Source organism: Nymphalis io, chromosome 22 (assembly GCF_905147045.1).
Source record: "Nymphalis io chromosome 22, ilAglIoxx1.1, whole genome shotgun sequence".
NCBI lineage: Eukaryota > Metazoa > Arthropoda > Insecta > Lepidoptera > Nymphalidae > Nymphalis > Nymphalis io.
The window spans coordinates 2,364,832-2,390,116 of NC_065909.1; the positions used below are offsets into that span (position 1 = coordinate 2,364,832).

General features: G+C 37.0%; 1 protein-coding gene across 1 annotated transcript in view; it reads right to left on the bottom strand.

The window, feature by feature from the left end:
• Positions 1 to 1,641: 1,641 nt before the first annotated feature.
• Positions 1,642 to 25,285, bottom strand: part of LOC126777317 (myrosinase 1-like) — a 29,777-nt gene continuing 6,133 nt past the window's right edge. The window contains exons 6-16 of the mRNA XM_050500320.1: positions 17,307 to 17,413; positions 12,564 to 12,711; positions 11,548 to 11,714; positions 10,577 to 10,837; positions 9,887 to 9,975; positions 9,612 to 9,759; positions 4,139 to 4,302; positions 3,550 to 3,702; positions 3,235 to 3,326; positions 2,712 to 2,875; positions 1,642 to 1,649 (exon numbers count right to left, since the gene is read on the bottom strand). Coding sequence (XP_050356277.1) covers positions 1,642 to 1,649; positions 2,712 to 2,875; positions 3,235 to 3,326; positions 3,550 to 3,702; positions 4,139 to 4,302; positions 9,612 to 9,759; positions 9,887 to 9,975; positions 10,577 to 10,837; positions 11,548 to 11,714; positions 12,564 to 12,711; positions 17,307 to 17,413 — 1,501 coding nt within the window. The remainder of the gene's footprint in view (positions 1,650 to 2,711; positions 2,876 to 3,234; positions 3,327 to 3,549; positions 3,703 to 4,138; positions 4,303 to 9,611; positions 9,760 to 9,886; positions 9,976 to 10,576; positions 10,838 to 11,547; positions 11,715 to 12,563; positions 12,712 to 17,306; positions 17,414 to 25,285) is intronic.

A 25,285-nucleotide genomic window follows, 5' to 3' on the forward strand; every position in this document is an offset into this window, starting at 1 on the left:
AAGAATGTTCTGTACTAGCCGTCCCCGCCTTACCGGCCCAAAAGATGCCTCTTCACGCCTCGTTTGAAGGAACCCGGGTTGTAAGAGGAGGGGAACACGTGAGCTGGTAAGGAATTCCATTTTTTGGTAGTGCGACAAAGAAAGGAGTTTCCAAATTTCTTTGTGCGCGATGGAATTGATGTCACAGTTAGGCGGTGACATCGAGAACCAGTTCGCGTGGACTTAAGAAGGAAGGGGAAGCAGGAATTAGAGAGAATAGTTCCTCAGAGCACTCGCCGTGATACAGTCGATAGAAAGCGCTCAGTGCTGCTATCTCGCGATGCAATTGTAAAGGTTCAAGGGTGTTTGTGACCTTTACGTCGCCAATAATGCGTACTGCATGTCGCTGCAACCGGTCCAAGGCCTCCAGTAGGTGCTTAGCGGAGCCATCCCAAAGGTGCGAGCAATATTCAACACTGTGGCGTGAAAAAACGCCGCACTTTGTTCAGAACTCCGAATTTCCGTGAGGCTGTTTTTATAATAGCTTCGATGTAATCCCTTGGACTAAGGTCGCAGCGAACGTCCATCCCCAGCATGGCGATTTTGCTTTGTATCATCAGCGGTGTCTTACAGAGGGAGGGAAGAGGGGAAAATGGTGACTTTTTCACTGTGAGAGCGCATACCTGTGTTTTCTTGGCATTAAACTCAACAAGATTATCAGAACCCCATTTGGCGATGAGCTCTAACGTCCTATCGAGTTCAATGACAAGATTCTCCCGCCTCTCTTCAGTTTCCGCCCGCCCAGCCACTGCGCGTCCGTGGTATCCACCATGCACTGTACTATCGTCTGCATAGCAATGTATGTTCCCAAGAGAGAGCATATCATTGATATGCAAAAGAAAGAGTATGGGAGATAGCACAGATCCCTGGGGGACCCCAGCATTCACTACATAGAATTGTGAAGCGCAACCATCAACTAAAACACGAAGGCTACGCTTGTGTAGGAAGCTGGCAATCCAGATGCATAGCTGAGCAGGCAGACCATATGCCGGTAGCTTGGAGAGAAGACTTCTGTGCCAGACCCAGTCGAAAGCCTTGGAGATATCGAGGCTGACAGCCAACGATTCTCCATGATTGTCGATAGCTTCACCCCAGAGGTGTGTTACGTACGCTAGAAGATCACCTGTGGACCGTTTTGGTCGAAACCCGTACTGACGATCATTAATTAGACAGTGATCTTCTAGGTAATGGATCAATTGGTTGTTTAGAATCCGTTCCATCACCTTACAAAGTACTGAGGTGATAGCTATTGGCCCATAATTTGCCGGGTCAGACCGATCCCCTTTTTTGGGAACCGCTTGCACATTAGCTCTTCTCCAAGCCTCCGGCACACATCCCGAAGAGAGAGAAAGTTGGAACAGGCGCGTTAACACAGGAGACAGCTGCGCCGCGCACTTCTTCCGCACTATGACTGGTATTCCATCGGGACCGCTAGCTTTCCGTATATCAAGTGATTGCAGCTCCGCACGCACATCACGTTACCTGATTTTGATGTCAGGCATCGTGTGGCCACATGAAGGTTCCATTTTCAATGACAAATAAATAACAGAGGCAAAAAAAATTGGATTCTACTAAGACTTTATTAATTGTTCCTTTAACTAATCACAGTCCTGAGGTAAAAGTTGACGTTTCCATTAATCTTATAATTTTTTTTATATAAATCGATTTTTTCTTTCATTGTCATTCACTGAGCTATACTCAAAATTTTAAGTTTCAAGCTCATTAATAAGTAAGTTAAAAATTAATTACAAATTTTTACATTCATAGAAATTGTCGAAAGCGATTGAATAAAATGGTGGTATTTTTTTTCCTATTACAGGTAATGAAAAGTGCACTGAAGTCTGGAAAATTGAAAAAAGATAAAAGGAAAGGCAAGAACGAGTCTCTACTCAATTTAGGAAAGGTGTTTAAGAAAACAGTGAAGATTGAACTTATTCGAAGACTAATAGAAATAAAACTATCTATAGCTGACTGTTTATATTATATTTATAATAATGGGCGTAAATTGTTTTATAAATATATATACATAAGATTGTTTACAAGTAAAGATTTGTAAAATGAATATGCATTTTCATTTTTCATCTTACATTTTTTGATATTTAATTACAGTTATAGACTATTTAAAAGACGAGAAGACAAATAAACAACTTCACATTGAGTGGACGCGATATCATGGGACGAAATATTCAAGATCTCGACCAATGATAGGTGAAGTTGGTATCGAAATTTCGGAAGTAAAATTAAAGTAGATATAAGTAGTTAAGTGGAATAGTTCTGTATTATACATAAAGATATATTAATCAAAAAATGTATTTTGTGCTTATTGCATAAAGCATATATCTAAGGTTTGTTTATATCCTACGATTATATAGGCTTATAGAATATTTTGGATTGATTTATTTATGGAATATTTCAACTTAAGCTATGCATCTAAATACTCTGACTGTATTGTTTATCCAACAGTTTTATTTAATTTTATTATATAGGCAAGCTAAGTGTACCATACACCTTATTGTTTAATGGTCAACGTCGGCCATAGACTCTTGTTTTAAAATATAATCGCAGATCGTCTACTAAATATTTTTAAAAGTCGTATCGTCTACTAAATATTTTTAAAAGTAACAAAATAAACAATAAATGGTTGCTGTTTGTAACAATTTTGGCAGTATTACTTGCATTGCTTTGATAGGATCGCGACGCGATTAATTTCTTATTAAGGCAAGTATCGTTGAGTGATCGGTTCTTGATTACGCATGCGTAGAAGTGTGCAGATGCTCGAGGCGTTCTTTTTCTATTAGGATCTTCGAAATCAACTTCGTAAAGTCCAAACTTTGTGCTGAAAAACATTTATATGTAACTGATCGGAATTTATAATATTAAATATTGTTTCTATATACTTTTCTAACTACTAGAGAAGTAAAGGAAACAAAGACCTTGAAATGACGCGAAATCATTGGATATCTTGAGTGATATATGATATTCGTTATATATTTGTGAAAACATGACGTTTTGAATCGGCTAAGACATAATCGGAATAGTTAAGTGGTATATTAATCAAGAAATCAAGTCAAAGTGATTTTTCTAGTGCGACATTTGTGCGTGTGTGTTTTTAGAGTACTGCACACGCCCATTTTAGTATGTGTGAGCGTTTGTATATAAAAGCAATTATCAGTAATCACAAATACATAGACTTACTGATATCCATCCAACCATTCGAAGTTGTCCATGAGAGACCACGCTGCAAATCCAATAACGCTGACGTTGTCTACTTTTATGGACAGCAGCACCTGTAAACGGTAATGACTTTTTACTTCTTCACTCATAACACATCCTCTAACAAAAAAAATAGGACTGCTTTCTTGGTTAAGTAGCTAGTTTACAAGGATACATATTTCTCAATATCAGTATGAAGTCTGGAAGTTGGCAGTGCTACACTCCCGTGCCCAAGATAAGACGTTTCGACGTTGATATTGGTTTTAGAAAGCACGTAAAGGGATTCTGCCTGCTCACCTGTTCCAAATGCGCTTTGTAAAAGTGTATTCTGTCATAGTCATCGAGCTGGTTGCCCACAGAAGAGTAGCCGTTCTCTGTGATCAGGAAATCGATGTTACCATATTGTTTCTTCAACCACGCCAACTGTCTTCGCATGCCCTTGGGGTATATCTGAAATATTTATCTTCGTTAAAAGTTTAAGTATTATTTGCTTAGAAGTTTTTTTTAATTACATTACGAAAGCGGACTGGCGAATAGTAATCAGCACCGTCCGTAGATATTGTAGAAGTAAGAAATATTACCCATTCCTTACATGACCAATGCACCGCCAACCTTGGGACTGACTTACCATTCAAAATGAAATATTTGATCAGTTCAATTCGATGAAAACAGACGTAATTTTAGTTATATCTTCCATTTTATACAGCATCTTTAGTTCCTTGGAAAATTATAATACTGCAGATTCAAAGACCATTAATATAAATCTCGGATTAGGGTGATAAAAAAGTTAATGTGTTTTTCCGTCAAGAAATACGTCAATAGAAAGGAGTTCGAAAGTTGGTAACGTAACACCATGGTATAATTTTATGATATTTCTGAATATTACCGGTAGTATTCTAGAAGCGCCATAATGCGCATTGGGAGGTTTTTCTATTACGGCATTTAATTCTGGTGAGCCTGTTAAGAACCAGTAGCCAGTGTCCTCTCCAGGCTTTGCTGATCTGATCATATATGTGGTATAATGATTCAGAGCCAAGAAATCTGCCGTACCTGTAAATTTTATTACAGGCTATAGTGTCTTTTTTAAAATAAATCTGATCGATTTGAATAGAAATTTTTCTTTTTGGTTCATGTTAGGAATTTGTGAAAACAATAAAAAGTACTAAAATTTGTCAATGATCTCATCACGATATCTTTCATAAGAGAGACAGAGACATTCCACTTCACGTATGAGAAGGTCTATATCAGTTAACAGTGATAATTAATACGTTAACATTATATTGGTGTATATGCAATGACTAATAATTACAATGATACAGTTAAATTAATACAATCTCGGTTACGATAAATATTTTGTTAATTCGGATATTCTGGAAAGCACTGAAAAACTGGCTTTTACTGAAATATACCCCTTACTTATTATAATAGTATATTTAATCGTGTGAAACTAGGATTAGAATTGTATAATTCGCATAACTGACGTCTGTTAAGGCAATTTGGTAACTTATCTCCGATCTAAGGCTAAGAGAGTTCGTTTTCTTAGTAATAGATATAACTCAATTAAAAATCAAAAGTATTCTTTGTCAAAAAAATTAGTATATACGGTTTTTTTCCTACCCGCTAGGAAAAGAAAAAAAGGATTTTTAGTGATAAATTTACTTATTATGTGTTCCGGTCGACGTCCGAAGTTCATTACGAGAGAGTACATCGTCTGATTTCCGCTGCAGGTCGTTAATTCGCTACTTTCGTTTTCTAACTCACGCCTACTGCGCCCCCCATACTCTTTACTGGAACTAAACTGACAAGCAAATACGAGCCACCAAATTTGTCATTGTTGCGTCGTCTTTCCACGAGAGCAGTCGTTAAAAGTTTAAAATAAAAATAGTTTTAATTATTATAATCAACTTTCGAGATTTAAAGTAGAAAGTTAATTTTAAAGTGTTGTTTGGCTTCCGTTCTTGAAACCTCAAACACTCCACAATGAGTGAAGAGGTTATCGCTCCTCATGCTTTAAGTGAGGGTAGTTCGAGTTCTTCGGATATTTTATCGGATTCGTTTTGAAAAAATAAATACGAGGGACATCCAAGGAAACGGCAAAGGCGTGAGAGGTTGCGGGATCTGGATAAAAGGTTTGACTTATTGTCACAACAATTGGTAAGTCATGTTAATAATATTTTAACTTCGAATCATGCTATTACTGGTGTACCACCCTCACATTAACAACTTATAAGTGTCCAATCTAGCTTCAATTACTATTCAAATACCAACAACGACTGACGAACAGTTTTACGTACGCCAGTAATAGCAGCGGGTAGTTTTGTAAATTTAAGCGTTACCGTAAAAGAACCCACTGTAATTCAATTCAAGCATTTTCGAGAGCAATTCAAACACGTGTTGACAAAATTAAAGATGCAAAGATTTGACTCGCCGGATTGAAACGCGGTGCGCTATACAGATCTAAGAGTCAATGAGGAGCTTCGACATCTGGAGGACCCCTTCAGTCCATTACGTTGGTTCCAGATGGAACGTAGTTATGCTGCGTTATCTAATGCCTTTTTATCACAGAACGATTTCGTTAATACTGCCTTACCAAGCCTTGTTGACTGGTCAAATTCATCGGACGTTCAGCTTAATGCTTCTTCTATCTATGAAAAGTTAAAAAAGCTATTTGGTAAAGATTCTGGCTATAAGACAGTTTCTCACGATATCCTTCAGATAATTTGCGGTAAGCGAGCCGAGGTTTTAGAATTACGCCGTAGGAATCTATCAGAATTAGACCCGGTTTATTAACTGCATATATACAAAAAAATTGTGGTATAGATAAATTACAAAAGCGGGCACCATCTGCTACTATTACTTGGCCCGAATCCCCTGAACCTTCAAATTCTACTGCCTATGCAAAGCTATTTCGAACTAGACCAAATTCCAATAAAAATAAACAGGCCTAAAACAGAGATTCTGAGCGATTCTATTCGAATAACTACTCAGCAAAGAAAATGGGGGGAGGGGAGGCAGGTACAAAACTCGAAGAGTTAAAAAATAAAAAAAAAAGAATCATGAAACCGAGTTCTTACAACATGGAGATTGGATGGTCAAACTGGATTTAAGCCAGGCCAATTATCATCTCATCTTACCTTATGATGTAAGGCCGCAGACCCGGAGGTCCTGGGTTCAATTCCCAGGTCAGGCCAATAATATATATATTGAGGTTTTCTGTCAGAAAATTCTAATTCTCAGTAGCAGCCCGGAGTCTGGAAGTAGGAAGTGTGTACACTTCCGTGCGTTCCGAAAGGACGTAAAGCCGTTGGTCCTGCGCGTAAACTCTTTCCGGTCGTGTCAGATTGCCATCCCATCGGATTATGAGAGTTAGAGAACAGAGAGTGCACCTGTGTTTGCGCACACACTTGTGCACTATAATATCTCCTGCGTAGTTGGCTAATCTCTCTTGAGATTGGCCACCGTGGCCGAAATTGGTCTGGAGGATATTATTATTATCATCTATCAATGAAAGAGCAGCACCGGAGGTTTCTCCGGATCAGTTAACGGTCGTCTACTTTAGATGACTTATCTGCCATTCGGCTAGCTGCAGCACCGCGGATATTTGCTTGAGTAACAAACTGGACAGCCGAAATACTTCACAAAAACGTCTGTCTGCGACTAGTGGCTTACCTAGACGATTATCTGCTCCAGGGCAGAGACGTTTTGAAAGCTCAAGTAAGGATGGCCATACGTTTACTGAGCAGCTTAGGTTGGTGGATCAATATGGAAAAATCGATTATGACACCAACGAGATTAATAAACTTTCTGGGAATCGTATGGGACGCCAAATCCAACACCAAGTCCCTTGCACAAAATACAGAAAATTCGTCAGAATTTGCTCGTGCGACTTGCGACCGGCAGTTGGGACCTAAAGCAGGCGCAACGCCTCTTAGGACACCTCAACTTTGCAACTTTCATCACCCACCTAGGAAGGTTGCATTGCCTACAAAAAATTCGTCGGAATTTGCTCGTACGACTTGCGACAGGCAGTTGGGACCTAAAGCAGGCACAACGCCCCTTGGGACACCTCCATTGTGCAACTTTTATCACCCACCGGGGAAGGTTGCATTGCCTACAGAAAACTCGTCAGAATTTGCTCGTGCGACTTGCGACCGGCAGTTGGGACCTAAAACAACGCCTCTTAGGACACCTCAACTTAGCGACCTTCATCACCCACCGGGGAAGGTTGCATTGCCGAGTCCTGCAGTACCACAGCAACAAGCTGAGGAGGTATCCTCACTTACTAACGCAGCATCCGGATGAGGTACGTATAGAGCTGGAGTGGTAATTAGAGAACATCAGTCAGAGGACGCTAATTCAACCTCAGAGAATGTTCACGAACCATGTCATCACCGATGCGTCGGACATTCAATGTGAAGCCCTTGTAAACAAATAAAAGGTGAAAGGGTCATGAGATCACCACCAGAGCAAACGGCACTGCAATTTGAAGGAGATGTAATCAGTGACAGCAGCCATATCCTCCAGAGAAACGTTGCCTCAAGACAGTCATTCTTCAGAGCGACATCAGAACAGTTGTTTCCTACATAAAGCACGAGGGAGTAACCTGGTGACGATACTTGCTAGATCTGACTCAAAAACTACTGGCTCTAGTAGACCACCTCAATGTTGTACTTCTCCTTCACCACCTACCGGGACTTGCTAGACTCGAACGCCTGCTTTCACGACGCGTTCAGCAGATCTTGGCACTATCGGCTGGAATGGTTGTTTCCGCAGCCCAGTCTAATTACCAGGGTGCTGGGCCACCTCAACTTAGCCTCAGGTCGGTATATACTAGTGGCACCCAAGTGGAAAAGACCCTTTTGGAGGCCAGACCTGGATGTACGTGTCCTCAAACGATCCGTGAAACTCGGAGCACCAGTCTAGTAGACACAATGACAATGATACTCCCAGCTCAAGTCAGCATTCTATACCTGGAAGCCTGGCTCATTTGGGTAGGACACGCTAATGGGGACATGAAAATCGCAGGAGAAAAACATACTACTATCGTGCTGAAGAGAGTCTACAATAAGTACATACGCCCCTATTTGGAATAAGTGGGTAAGGTTTTGTCAGGAAAATCGTGTACCTGAACCAGCAAATGTAGCTAGATACCTCGGTTACCTGAATTTATCTCATGTTCTCTCCAATCGAACCATGCGTGTTCATAAATCGGTTATAGCATTCGTTTGCGAAACTATCGGATATAAAAAAAGCGTCGAGCCCAATAGTAAAACATATACTCAAAGCTATTTCCTCGGCAAAGCCTGCACCTCCTAAATTACCCATATGGGATGCAATAATTTTGATTTGTCATTTAAAGAATTATAATATAGATTTAAATAGTGTATATCAAATATCCAGAAACACTGCAGCTATTTTGCTGTTATCTTCGGGTCGCAGAGTATATGACCTTACTCTTTTTCATGTTGACAGTGGCCATTTTATTAATTATGTAAATTCCTAATTACCTATCCCATATTTGGGTCGAAAAAGGATTCACCTTCGTATCGATAATCAAGTTGGACCTTTGTGGCTGCTCCTGACCGAAAAATCGATGCAGTATACTGGCTACGCACTCTAGTGAATATGACACAGCAAATCAGAGGGAATATTAGTAATCTATTTATATATTATCTACTAAACCGGCTACTGGAGCGATGATCGATGGCTGGATAAAAGGACTTTTAGCAAATTCTGGTATTCAGGCCTTAGCTGGAAGTTGTAGAATAGCGGTTTCATCTTTAAATTAGATAGAAAATTACCACATTAATGATATTTTAGTTAAAGGAAACTGGCAACATTTATGTCGATTTAAATCCAGTAGTTAATATTATATGCTTACATTCAATTAATTCAAATTAGGTACTTAATACCTTGTTTCTATTAAATATACTGAATCACATTGTTGCGTCTTAAATAAATATTATTTTATTACAAATACAAGCCACCAGGAGATAACAAACACGTCTCTCATAATGTACTTCGGACGTCGACCGGAACACATAATATAAAAATTTTACCTTCCAATAAAATTTGTATTATGTTACCTAAGAGGTCCGAAGTCCAGATAATATCTACCTGGGGCTACATCCATCATTATGAGCCGAACAATGACAAATTTGGTGGGTCGTATTTGCTTGTCAGTTTAGTTCCAGTAAGAAGTATAGGGGGTGCTGTAGGCGCGAGTTAGGAAACGGAAGTAGCGAATTAACGACCTGCAGCGGAAATCGGACGATGTACTCTCTCATAATAGACTTCGGACGTCTTATGAAACATAATACAAATTTAATTGAAGGTAAATTTTTTATATTCTAAAATACCTTTAACGAATACTTTTTCCTCCTCAGTAAAAGAAGGAAGTGTCGATTCATTATACCCATGTTTCAAACTGTACTTCAGTATAGCTTTTTCAATGGCGGGTGGCCAGCCTCCACTTTTTGAAAATATTGCATGACAATATCTACCCGTCTGGAAAGTTAACATTTTAAGACACAAATGTTAGATGATTAACCTAATTTCTGTGATCATATTTAATTTTAAAAGTATTTACAAGGTGTATTTTAATTTTTTTTTACAATTTTTGGTCATACTTTACCGCATGCTCCCTTCCAAGTTCAGCCAATTCCCTGTCCATGGAAGAGAAAGGTTCAATCCAGATCATGTTATTTGCGATGGAAATTCTTCCTGTAATAATTATAGTAAGATTTTTATTGTATATATAATAATTACTTTTGTAGAATAGTTCAACAAAATTTTAAATATATAGTTTTTCGGTTTTTATTTTAAATTGAAAAGTGATGTTTTCTTAACAATATGTCGAACTAGTAAATGAAAATAGTTAGTATCTATAATACAACACTATTCCTCTTAACGAGTTATAACCACATTAATTTAAATTTCGAAGTTACAATTACAATTTCGCGGACATTGAAAACACCATTTTTTTTTGTATATCCATAGTGAATATCATAGATGATTGAAGATCTCGACCAATGATATCGCGTCAATTCGGTGTCAAAGTTGTTTATTTTGGGTTTACTCGTCTTGTGGTTCGAATAGGCTGTACATACCCTCTACGATTGTAGAGTGAAAGAAGAACAAACACATCCACTAATATTTTTAATTATATAACTTTTTAATTCTATCATATGGCCAATTCGTTAATGTACGTAACAACTGTTTATTATTATTTATGATAAAAGATACATAGAACTATATGTGAGTCTATATCAAATGCACTTAGTACTACGAGACGTGACAATAAGAAAGTATCAAGAACACTTACCACTATATTTAGGTCTAAATTCTTGATCAAATATTCTATAAGCCTTTGCATGAGCAAGCAATACATATTTGTTACATATATAAGGAGCGAACTCTGGCTCTTTGATCTTTGGAGCAAAAATTCCTGAATTGTAATTGTAGTCGCAAACAACAATAGCTTCGTTTATTGTTAGCCATGTTTTGACGCGGTCAGCGTAAAGAGAGTACATCAACCTCGCGAAGTTACCAAACCAATCTACTATCAAAGGATTAGTCCAGCCACCTTGAAAAGAGAAATTATAATAATTATTAAGTATAAAAAGATACATTTTTCTTAAAGTTATCTCTCCATTAGCCATTGCTGTATTTCCCTTAATCGATGCCATACAGTCTAGTGCTATTCTGTAAGAGCAAACTCGAAACTCACCGCAGAAATCGGTTGTGAAAATGTCAGGAATTGAGAAGCGACATAACGACAATAATGATAACATTTTAAGAATATGCGCATCTAAATAGCATATCACCATAAGTCGGTTGTCAACATTTCACGGGAGAGTAATTAAGTGAGTTCATACAGAGTAACACTACAGGTCCTCAAATATCAATAGAGCTTAATGGAAGACTTGCCTAAAAGTATAATTTATTTATTTATTCATATAGATAAACGGAATAAGAATTAGGACATACATTAAAATTACGAAGTTTATTATATATTACTAGTGTTTAATATTTATTATAATAAGAATAAAATCTTTATTCAAAATAGAAGCATTACGTATTGATAACGTCAATCCACCAGTTCGGAAATACCTCAGACTAGAGAAGAACCGTTGAAAGAAACTCATCTAGGTTTTCTTATTTCAAATATAACATTTATGAAAATAATGTAATAACTATACAATTATTTATTAGATTCTGCCTGCGGTTTCTATACATATACGTATGTAATGAGTTTCGGTAGTTGATATTTAAAGTTAAAGTAAATTTAATTACCCATATCTTGAATTTTCACCGGCAATTCCCAGTGATAGAGCGTGATGACTGGCTCTATGCCCTCAGCGATGAGAGCATCTATGAGGTCATTATAGTATTTTGCACCAACTTTGTTGAATTTGTTTGGAAATCCCGTTGGCAGAATTCGTGGCCAATTTATTGAAAATCTGTAAATGAACACGGTGAAGAATTGAAATGAAAATTTAGTCACAGTTAGTATTATATCCCATCATATATAGATTTATTAAAAACAAAACACTGTATTGTATACAATATTATACACATAAACAAAATATTAAAAGAGTAGAAAAAAGAAACCTTAAACGAAACCTAAAGCTACTGTACAAAAAAAGAGTAAAAGTTATGCCTGTACAAGATGTCATTGGTGTAACAGCTACAATTCTTACGAGTAAATGGTGGCTGCCCCAATATCAAGTGTGTGTATATATTGTTAGCGATTATCTGTGCATTGGCAGCATACACGTATACAGCTGCTTTTGTTTATTCTATAGTTTTACGCGCGTAATTGTTATCTGTCAATGAGCGATGTCGTTGTGATCTTAGTATTATTAACTAATTTGAATTGTTCTTATCTTTATAAAATGTCCTTAAATTCGTAATATTGTATTTTTTTTATAAATATTCGGTTAATAACTTCTACAATTTGTCAGACAATAATAATTAATTACTCCTTTTTTCAATTGAAATTTCTTCACAATGATTTACGGCCTTACGTTTAAAATTTTCGTCGCGGTTGATTAATTAAATACCAATGTCTCCTTTGCTGTCATTATTTATTTGACATTAGAAAGAAGAAGACTCGGCATTGTGTAATTTATCACCCGCTAAACAACATTTATAAGTAAAGCTATTTACTTTTTATTAGGTAATTAATTAGTAGTAGGCTTAATTATTAGGTAATAAATGTTGAATAAATGAGATTTATGTTATTGATATGCCATAAAGATAACATTTTAATAAACAGTTATTAGTTATAGATGTTTTATGACAAATACCTATAGAACTGAAGACCTAGTTCTGCAGCTATCCTCACATCTTCACGCCAGTTGTGGTAGGAGTCTGCGGAGACGTCTCCCGTCGCATTGTTTTTGATTTTTCCAGGGTTCACGTGGACAAATCTGTCCCATATGTTTTCGCCTTTACCTGCAAAATACGCAAAAAACAAAAGATGACAAGTGTTCGATTTTTAATTTATTTTCAATAAATAACGACTTGAATAGACTACTAGGTTTTCACGAAACAGTAATACTTAGTATTGTGTTCCTGTTCGAAGGATAAGCGTGCCAGTGTAATTACAGACACAAGGAAGGTATGTTAGTTCCCAAGATTCGTGGCGCATTGCGATGGCACCGGATAGTGTTTCTTATAATGCCAATGTCTGGACGGTTATGACCACTTACCATCAGGTGGTTAATGGACGGTTTTATATTATAACTGTATGTAGGTATTTTTATATTCGCAATAAATCAGTCACCATCTTGCTCCTGTGTTTGATTGACGTTCCACTGGCGACGAGTCGGTTACATACCACGCGTTTATTTAAAAAGTTACAAATTAGTGTTTCAATAATGCCTATTGGAAAATTAGAACCATTCGATGTGAATTCTAAGCAGTGGCCGGCGTATATTAGAAGAGTAAAACAATACATTGTGCTAAATGAGATTAAAGAGGAACTGCATGTACCGTTATTAATAACGGTTGTAGGAGAGGCTACCTATGCATTAATTTGCGATCTATGTTCGCCGGCACTTCCCGAAACGAAAAACTTCGATCAATTGGTAAAACTATTATCCGATCACCTAGACTGGTGGTAGGGCTTTGTGCAAGCTCATCTGGGTAGGTACCACCCACTCATCAGATATTCTACCGCAAAACAGCAATACTTGATATTGTTGTGTTCCGGTTTGAAGGGTGAGTGAGCCAGTGTAATTACAGGCACAAGGGACATAAAATCTTAGTTCCCAAGGTTGGTGGCGCATTGGCTATAAGCGATGGTTGACATTTCTTAGAATGCCAATGTCTAAGGGCGTTTGGTGACCACTTACCATCAGGTGGCCCATATGCTCGTCCACCTTCCTATTCTATAAAAAAAAGAAAAAAAAAAAAAAAAAAATAGAACCACAACGCTCAGAAATAGCCGAACGCCACGTGTTTCGGTTACGTAGACAACGCCCCGGTGAGCCTCTCATGGATTATCTTCACAACCTTAAACACCTGGCAACAACATGTAATTTTGGGAGTACGCTGGAAGAAAACCTACGAGATCAATTTGTGTCTGGATTGGTCAATGAAGTGATGCGGTCTAGAATATTCGCGGAGAGAAATATCAAATTTAAGGAGGCGGTGGAGTTGGCTCTGGCGCTGGAGGCTGCAGAGTAGCGCGGAGGTGACCGGGGCGACGTCGGTCCCGACTACGGCCTCGTGTGCAGGCGGCGAGGGCGCAGAAGCCCTGCATCAGGCGAGCGACCGGCGCGGCCCGGCGCGGCGGCCCTCGGCTGTGGCCGGCGGCGGCGCGCGCGCCCGCGGCCGGAGGGATGCGGACGAGGTGCGCTGTTGGAGATGTGGGAAGTCTCATAGTGCTAACAAGTGTCGTTATGCGCAATATAGTTGCGATAAATGTAAAAAAAAGGGCATTTAAAAGTTATGTGTGAGGAAGTGCGGAATCGTGCATTTGGGCGCAATAGCTATAATAATTATGTTTTAGACGCGAGTGCCTCCGAGGATGAGGACTTCTTCAATATCGAATTGGCGGCTAAAGGTAATGGACCCTATTTTATCAAAGTGATAATCGACGGTCATGTATTAGAATGTGAAATAGACACGGGGAGTCGTATCTCTGCCATTAGTGATCAACTTTTTAATAAATTATTCCCTAATAAAAAAATTAATACAGATAATCTCATTCTACGTTGTTATTCCGGGACTCAAATTAAGTCCCTTGGTTATATTAATGTAAATGTTACTCTTAACGAAATTAAGGCGGAAAATCTAGCTTTATACGTCATAGAAAATGGGTCGCACCCTTTAGTGGGCCGTGATTGGATGCGCGCTTTGAATATTAAAAAAGTAACGTTAAAAGAAATTGTAGAAGATAATTTTATAGACTGTTTAATAAACGAATTTCCTGAAGTGTTTACAGATAAGTTAGGTACGTGTAAGAAAACAATTCAATTGCATCTCACGGATAAGGAACCGGTTTATGTAAGGGCACGCCCCGTTCCCCTCGCGCTGCACGGCCGCGTCGAGAACGAGCTCGAGCGCCTCGAGCGCGAGGGTTATACCTACCGCGTGGACCACTCGGAGTACGGAACTCCGATCGTCCCCGTGGTGAAGGAATGCGGCGAAATACGTATTTGCGGGGACTATAAAATTACGATAAACCCGAAATTAAAACGTGATTATTACCCTTTGCCTCGTATAGAGGAATTGTTTGCAGCATTGAGTGGGGGTGAGGAGTTTTCAAAAATTGACTTGAAACACTCATATCAACAAGTCCTTTTATCAGAGGAATCTCAACCTTATACCGCGATCACTACTCATATCGGCACCTTCGTATATCGCCGCACACCTTTCGGGTTATCATGTATACCGGAAAAATTTCAAAAAATTATGGAAGAGACGCTCCGAGGGGTTCCCGGTACGGTAGTGTTTTTAGATGATATATGTGTGACAGGTTCTAATAGACAAATACATATGAGTAATTTACGAGCTGTGCTGGAACGGTTACGGTCTATGGGTTTCACGGTAAAATTAAACAAATGTAGTTTCTTGTAATTTAACGTCAAATATTTAGGCTTTATTATAGATAGATTAGGCTTGCACCCCGATAATAAAAAAATATCAGCTATATGCGATGCGCCACGACCGGAAAATGTTACTCAGTTAAAGAGTTTTTTAGGAATGCTAAACTATTATGGTAAATTCATTCAAAATCTTAGTATAATTTTACATCCCTTACATAGTTTACTAAAAAAAAATGTTGAATGGAATTGGAACGCGGATTGTGAAGCGGCTTTTTCTAAGTCTAAGAGTGTATTGACAGGGGATAAGGTGCTGGCACACTACGAAGAGGGCCGGCCGTTGGTGTTGTCGGTGGATAGCAGCGCGTACGGGCTGGGCGCCGTTCTCGCGCACCGCTACCCGGACGGCAGCGAGCGCCCCGTGAGCTGTGTGTCGCGCACGCTTAATAGTGCAGAAATTAATTATAGCCAACTTGATAAAGAAGCGTTAGCTATCTTTTTTGGGATTATTAAACATCATCAATATCTTTTCGGTAGACGATTTGTACTACGAACGGATCATCAACCGTTAAGTTACATTTTTAGTCCAAAATGCGGTATCCCTCAAACGGCTGCAAGTCGCTTGCAGCGCTGGGCGGCGCGGTTATCGGCTTACGAATTTTCGGTAGAATTTGTGCGTTCGTGCGAGAACAGTCCGGCCGATGCGTTATCCCGCTTACCCCTGCCGTGCGAACACCGATCATCATCGCCTGCGCCGTTAAGTTATATCAATATAATAGACGATAACTTACCCATTAATTTTAAAGATATTAGTCGCGAAACAAAGAAAGATCCATTATTAAGTAAGATCGTTGGTTATGTGTTGTTTGGATGGCCGTCTTATACGAAATGCGAGGAAGAAAAAGCTTATTTTAGTAGGAAAAACGAAATTGTTTTAGAATTAGGTTGTTTAATTTATAGAATCATAGTACCGCCACAATTACGTAAAAAGATCTTGAAAGAAATACACGAAGGTCATCTTGGTATAAATAAAATGAAAAATGTATCAAGAAGTTATATCTATTGGCCTAATATTGATAGGGATATAGAAAATTTGTGTCGGAATTGCGAAGCGTGTCGCATGGTTCGAGAGGAGGAGAGGTTTGAGGACGCGGCAGGGGAAGCCGAGGACAGTGGCCCGGAGACACGTTCATTGTCACCTGGACCGCGTCCCCCGACGCCTCCCCCTCCGAATGCTACTGCTAGAGATTTGCGCGCTTATAACCGCAGAATAAAAAAAACATTGTTAAACGTAATTTTAAGAGGTGTTTGTTTAGTTAGTTTAAGTATATATATATTATAATACATGTATAATTGTATATACATACATACGTATATATGTACCTAGAACCTAGATGTAGTTTTTATACCGTTAAATATTGTTTAAATACTGTTTGTTAATTAATAAGAATATAAACTTTACTGTTATAGCTATACTTTAAGTGTTTAAGTAATTTAAAAAGGGGGAAAATGGACGGTTTTATATTATAACTGTATGTAGGTATTTTTATATTCGCAATAAATCAGTCACCATCTTGCTCCTGTGTTTGATTGACGTTCCAGTTAATTTGCTGGTCCGCCTCTCTATTCTACAAAAAAAGATTGTGTATTTAAAACCTCAATTTAGCGCAATGATTTACCAACTCCGCCTAGCGATGTAGAAGTCGCATTTGGCTATTGCCCACTCCTATCAAAATCTTTACACTTAGGTACATTTAGGGGTAAGTAGGAATTATTTGTAATTACTAAATGAGCTTTACTGTAATTCTCTTGAAAATGAAATTGAATTTTTATTATGTATTGTATCTAACTATGTGTTGTGGACATATGCAAGAAGAAAGGTTTTATACATAAGGTCATATTTGCATTGCGTCTAGAGTCTATAAGTGTTTTAATAACAAACAATATTATTTCTGGAATATCTAAAATAACATTCATGATGAAAAAAAATATACTGACCGTCAGCATTCCAGCCGCCTTCTATTTGATAAGCCGCTGTGGCTGCGCCGAATTTGAAGTTTGGAGGAAAACTTAGATCGGTGCATTGTGACAGTTGCAACAAGGCACTGTGAAGGAGAAATAAATTGTTAGGACATAGGACAACGTCATATCATTAAAAAGTACTCAATTGTCTATGGTTTCATAGGATCTGTGCCGGATAAATCTGTAACAATTAACAGGTAAGTTGTATATAGTTAAATAAACAAGACAAAAGACATATAGTGACAATAATCATCATATTCAGCCCACACTAATCCACTGCAGGACATAGGCCTCCTCACAGGCGCGCTAATTCTACCGGTCCTGTGCTAGTCGCATCCATTGAGCGCCCGCCATTTTCCTAAAATTGTCTGACCATCGGACGGGTGGTCTGCCCACTGGTCTTTTTGCTTCTCTAGGTCACCACTCCGTGACGACTTTAGTCCACCTTCCGTCTTCTCGTCTGGCCAAGTGTCCAGCCCATCTACACTTTAACCTCGTCATACGCTTCCCAATATCTTTGACTTTTGTCTTTCGTCGGATTTCCGTGTTTGGTACACGATCAACGAGGGAGATGCCTAGCATAGCACGCTCCATCGCCCTTTGTGCCACTTTTATTTTGTTTATGCTATGCTTAGTAAGTGTCCATGTTTCGGCGCCGTAGGTGAGTATAGGCAAGACACATTGGTTAAACACCTTGATCTTGAGGCATTGTGGGAGTTTGTATGTCAACGTATCTTCGAGCTTTCCAAAAGCAGCCCACCCTAAGCCAATGCGTCGTTCGATCTCCTGTATTTGAGATTTCCGATCAAATGATAAACGATGTCCAAGATAGATCTAATCACACTAAAAACGGATACGTCTACATAATTAGCTCGCATAAGTCTAATTATGTAGTCGATCTCATTTCTCGTCCGGCTATCCGGGCTAGCCCAAGTCCATTTCCTTGAGTGACGCTTTTTGAAAAATTCATTCATTGCATATAAATGATGTTGCTCAAGGAAATTTACCAAGGTTTGCCCCCGCGGATTACGACTACGGATATTGGATTACGACCTGGCTAGGTAGTCGTAAATATATATATATATATATAATAATACATATATATATACATATAAACCACGTTTAATCTTCTTTCTATTAGCGAAAACCGTATCAAAATCCGTTGCGTGGTTTAGTACAAGTAGTTAGCGGAGATACAGAACAAGGAAATTTATTTATTTATTTATTTATAGATGTAGAATAGATAGTTCTTCGAATAAATGAGGATATAACGGTACGCCCGGCAGTTATGACACAATGACATTGATGAAGGATTTCTATATATAAAATTTAAATAAATAAATATGGAGTGAAATAAATTAAAAAACCGTTTAAGAACATATATATATTTATATATTGTCGGAGAAAAATACTATGCAGCTTAATATTTCGATGTAGTCGGAGAAAAAACATTATGCAAAAGATTTCTACGTCGTACGTCTTCAAAATGTCTACAGAAAAGTCAGTGCCTGTTACGTTCTTATTTTTATGTTTAATAATTGCAATTTAGTTTAGTTGTAACAAAGTATATTATTAAATAACATATTCGTTTTTAACGTGTTGTCTAGTATAAATAAATACTTTTTACAGTTTGCAATTCGAAGTTAGTTACTTAAAAATGTTACTTTACTTTACTTAATTTTTTAAACATTTTGCTTTGTAAAAATTTGTAATGTGTATTTTTTTCTTTTTATTTATATTTGTATTTTATAAAAATGTCTGTACATAAATATTAATTTTAATTATGAAATAAAATTTAATCATAGTTACTTGAATAAACGCGTGAATATTCAGGGGATGTCTTTAGTTTAGTTTAGTAGAATTACTGATCCGTAGGGTTTATATATCTCATTGGTCAAAAATTAACATAAAATAAACATTCTTATTTTACCCGCACAAAGTCGGGACGGATGAAAGTTTTCACGGATAAATCACTGAACAGATTTTGAGGAAATTTGTTGACCTGAGCCGGTTGGCGTGGTTGATAGATACTTGCCTTTCTCGCCGAAGGTTGTGGGTTCGATTCCCACCCAGGACAGACATTTGTGTGCATGAATATGTCTGTTTGTCCTGAGTCTGGGTGTAATTATCTATATAAGTATGTATATACAAAAGAAAAGTAGTATATGTCTGGTTTCCATAGTACAAGCTCTGCTTAGTTTGGGATCAGATGGCCGTGTGTGAATAATGTCCTAAGATATTATTATCATTATTATTTGATATGAAGCAAGTTTCCCGAGGAAGGACATATCCCCCTAAAACGCGGGTGAAGGTTACTAGTATACATATATTGATGTTATATCTAAAACGACTTACCGTCAAGTTTTCTGTTATTAATTATAATAAAAAAACAAAACAAATACAAATTTTTGTTAATTACTTATATCACTATTCAAACGTTTTGAACATACACACACACATACGTGATAACAAATGACTTACCATGCAACGACTGCTTTTAGCGGAAACATGATCGGCACTAAATTTTAAAGTCATACGAATTTATATTAAGATTATATAAAAACAAGTTTTTGTATGCTTTGTTACAAATTTCAAGTTTCTAACTCCAGTTAAGGCTCTGTGTTGATGAGTCAGTCAGGATAAGTACTTTACGCTTTATCAGAGCTAAGATATGACATAATTAACGTATTTTGGCCTTTTTATCCTGTTGAACTCGATTTTCGATTATGGGCCAAGCGCTAATAATATTATATAACTAAAAACCATGCTGTTGTAAGTTTTATGTATGTAGTATATTTTTTTTTACTTAGCTAATACAAAAATACGTCTTCCCGTTTATTATTATTGATTTATTAATGTTTCAAATAATTATACGTTAATTATTGTAATCGCTTTCGAAAATAAAACATAGACAAAGAAAAATAGATAGAGCAACGTGCGTTTTTATATCGATATTTATATTCCGTTTATGAAATATAATCATATATAAAAAAATGTTGCTTTCACACAAGCAATCAAAATTTCACAGAGAACAATCTACGTTTATTTTTATCGATAATTATCTATAATAATATTATAAATGCGAAAGTACCTCTGTTTGTCTGTTACGCTATCACGGCTATACTGAACTGATTCTCATGAAATTTGGTATGAAGCTTGACCCCTAACAAAGGACATAGGCTAGAAGCCGCGGGCGAAAACTAATTATCTATGTATCTAAAATGTTCGTGCATTCACGTCTTAACTACTCAACTCATCTTTATGAAATTGTGCATACACCTTGTTAGAGGTACAGACAAAGACAAAAGGTAGGTGATACAGGATGTACCTAGCTATAGCTGCCCTACCCCTTCTCGCACGAGGGCGAAGCCCTACGGGCGAAAATTAATAATATTATAAAGACGAAAGATTTGTTTGTTGGTAATCTATAAACTCTGTAACTAGAAGACTGATTTTAAAATTCTCACACCATTCGATAGCCATTTTATTCTGAAGTAAAATGGACTATATTTTATTTCAGTAATAACAATATTTCATCTTGAAATAATGGTATTTGTTAAGCAAGATATAAGATAAAATTATACTGAAATGCTTAATCCGCATACGCGTTAGTAATACGAGTACGTATTTAGTACATAGATACAAAAACAGTCCGTGTCTATAAACCTTATATTATATTAATTTATACATCGATCTTAAATTATTCTTGTATATATTTCCTTTATCTCTAAAACGATTTGTCTCCAATTTTGTACTTAGATAATGTTGTGCTTTATAAGTTTATTTAAAAATTTTAACTACTTATAATAGCCAAATAAATCCCGGTCGCCATTTTAAAATGTACTTTTATCAAAAATCTAAATATATTGCAAAATGTAAATCAAAATATTACTCACTTGATACAAAAGCAGGGATGTTGCTGTTACGATAGCATAATTGTATTTCCAATGTTACCACACTAAGCAAGCTTGTGTCTTGGATACCTTGCAACGATTAACAGAGGGCGTTTCATCTGTGGTTAATGGTGTGTACTTGAAACATGTATGTAAAAAAATAAGAAGACTGCAACAAAATATATAAGTTATAAATATGACATTAAATGAACAATCCTTGTATATAAATTCATTTCATGTGTCTCAGAAAAGTCTTAACCAATTTGGTACGAATTTTGTATTTATATAAGTTTACGCCTTTGTGATATTAAAATAAGTTCTGTGTATATTTTCTACAGAATTGCAATACTATATTAAAAAAAATATCGTTTTGTCTACGCATAGTGGAATTGTGTAGGTGACGCTTACAATTTTTTTAACATATCTTATTCCAATCGAAGAAAGGGTAAAGATAAAAAAATCTTTATATTAAATATTCTACGAGATTTTCTAATGATTCTTTTTTTTATATAGAATAGGAAGGCGGAAGAGCATATGGGCCACCTGATGGTAAGTGGTCACTAACGCCCATAGACATTGGCATTGTAAGAAATGTTAACCATCGCTTACGTCACCAATGCGCCACCAACCTTGGGAACTAAGATTATTAATTAAGTTATGTGCCCGTAATCACACTGGCTCACTCACTTTTCACACCGGAATACAACAATACTTGCTGTTTTGCGGTAGAATATCTGATGAGTGTGTGGTACCTACCCAGACGAGCTTGCACAAAACTCTACCACCAGTAAATTCTGCTATATTATGCACTACAAACAGTTATTAATTAATATATTATGCTGTTTATTATACACAATTCCACTTAAATCAGGTAATGATCACAATCATATATCGACCGCCAGGTGACTTGATAAATGTCTCAAGTTCATTATTTAATTAATAAAATAAAAACATATACTAATACATTTTTTATCCTTTTTTTACATTCAATATATCACCTTGAACATTACACAAACATTATTGTTTTTTTGTTAAGAAGTGAGATATTTTGAGGTTACTAAGTAAAACACGTATATGTATATTTTAATTTTATTGTTTTATTAGTACAGTAACAATAAATAAAAATCTGTTAATGTCCCACTGCTGGGCTAAAGTCTCCTCTCCCTTTTGAGGAGAAGGTTTGGAGCTTATTCCACCACGCTGCTCCAATTCGGATTGCTAGAATACACATGTGGCATAACTTCAATGAGATTAGACAGGCAGGTTTCAAAGCACGAGATGAATTATAAAAACAAATTAAGCACATAAAAATTTACTGGTGCTTGCCCGGGTTTGAACCCACGATGAACGGTTAAAATTCAGGCGTTCTAACCACTGGGCCATCTCGTTTCGTTGTTTTATTAGTACTTTAATTTATATTAAACTTAATTATTATATATATTCTTTTTTAATTGTAATTTCCACACATTTTACCATCGGTACTTTGCCCAAAGTTTGCCTGGTAGCGCTTGTAGCAATAAGCAAGTTGTGAGCGATAAGGTCTTCTGCGCCTAATATATTTATTATTATATACACTTAACAATCTTCGACTGAATGATTTTTGACTTTGACTTTGACTTCGAATTTACGTTGTAAACGGATATTTCTCGTTTTAGTTGGTTATGTTAGCATTTAAAGTAATTAATGATACTTTTGTTTTTATATGTGTATTTCTAATTATATAATCAAATAAATATTTATGTATTCTTATAAAAAAGTCATTTTACTTCTGGTTTGTAAGAATACATTACGTACATATTTATATATAATAATTTTAGTTAATTGAAATACAATAAATATATATAATGATATTCAGAGTCTCATAAGCTGTTATTAAATCACTATAAATTTAAAATGGCAGCATGTGAATATAAGATCTATTTTTAAAAACAACCTTAGTCACTATATAAATACATTAGCTGATCGTAGCGGCTTCGCGCGGGTAGATAAGAAGAAAAATGAATTTCGGATAGGATTTACGTAAAATCCGTTCCGGTCACCAAACCATCATGGTATATCCAGCCAATCACACAAAGTTGTCTATCAATGACCACGCTGCGAAGCCTATAACGCTGACATTGTCCACTTTAATCGACAACAGCACCTGTAAAATAAATAGGCTTATTAAAATTAAAATGTTTAACAAAGTAAATCAGTGTACATATCAGGACAGAAAAGCGAAACCATTTTTGTCGAAAATTTTAAAGGAACCCTTTCCAAGCGCTTGTAATAAAAGTCAGCTCTATCATAGTCTTCAAGCTGATAATTGCTCGTAGAATAGCCGTTCTCTGTGATCAGGATATCGATATCACCATATTGTTCCTTTAACCACGCTATCTGTTTCCGGGTGCCTTCAGGATATATCTGAAAATTAATATGCGATTAAAAGTAATTTTGACAAGACTGGAAAACAGGCCCCTCGATGACAAGTGGTTCACCAATGCCCTGGCTGTACTTACCCTTCAACGTGTAACAATAAAAAGTATTACGGTTTGGCGTTAGAATAATGGCGCTAATGAGTGGGTGGTACATACCCAGCGGGCTTGCGTGAAACCTCACCACCAAGTCATATATTATAAATATTTTTTATTGACTCCATAATTATTTTAAATAAATTAACATTTCACGACTTAGTGCAAATTATTTTATGTAAAAATTGTAAATCTTGAAGAGCACAAGGCGTGAAGAGGGACCTCGCGGGCGGGCAAGGCGGCTAGTGCAGAGGATTCTTCCCGACTGTATCGGCCATCATCGCCTTTGGACTCTAGTACCACTTTATTTTTATTAGATGCTTTCAAGGTCGATGGGACAACAAATTTACCATTTATTTATTTATTTTAGGGACAGAAAACAGTTACACTATATATATATATATTAATGAATATGTGTTGATTTGTTGAAGGAAAATAACCACGCAAACAATAATGTAACCATTGTGGGTTTACTATCAACATATTACTAAAAAAAGTAAAAAATAATTATCACTAAGGGTTGTATTCAATTGACAATATATGGCAAAATTATATACATTAGGCATAATTTAACAACATAAGGATTTAGTAAATGTATTTTTTTTATAAAATAGGAAGGCAGACGAGCATATGGACCACCTGATGGTAAGTGGTCACCAACGCCCATAGACATTGACATTGTAAGAAATGATAACCATCGCTTACATCACCAATTCGCCACCAACCTTGGAAACTAAGATGTTATGTCCCTTGTGCCTGTAATTATACTAGCTCACTCACCCTTCAAACCGAAAGACAACAATACTAAGTACTGCTGTTTTGCGGTAGAAGATCTGATGAGTTGGTGGTACCTACTGTCACGGGATTCTCGTGTGTAAGGGGTTCATTCCACCAAGACCGTTACATTAATATAACTCGTCATAAACATTATAAATTTTAATTATAAAATTTACAACATAAAATATCAGGGGGTGGGCCGTTGACAGTATCTGGTCAATTAAGTTAACATTAATACAATAAAATACTATAAGTGAGTTAGCTGTAAGTGAGTAACCGATGCCAGGTTAAAATTAAGTAATAGATTTAAATAGATAAGCAGGATAGTGCAAACCCTGAACGCAGTATCACAATGAGTGAGCAAATAAATAAAAGCAGTACGAAGCAGCAAAAGCACCAGCAGTAACAGCAGGCCACTGGACAATCAGCCTCTCAAACAGCAGAGCCTCCAACAGCTCCAAATCAGCAGCAATTCCTCGGTTGAGTCCACCGACCAATATTATATTACTTTATAATGCAATATACAAAGTATGTATAAAACTAAAGATGCACAGCGCTTTGTACAGATTGGTCATGACCTTGTTTCGCATCCTAGGGGCTCCCGTAGCTTCTGGCGTCTGATCAAGTCCGTGCAAAACAATTTCTGCCAACCTTCGCTGCCACCGCTTAGAAATCCGGACGGATCGCTAGCTCACAGTCCGCAAGAGAAAGCCGATCTCCTGGCTAAACTCTTTGGCGATAACTCCGTCATCGATGATTGTAGTGCGCTGCCACC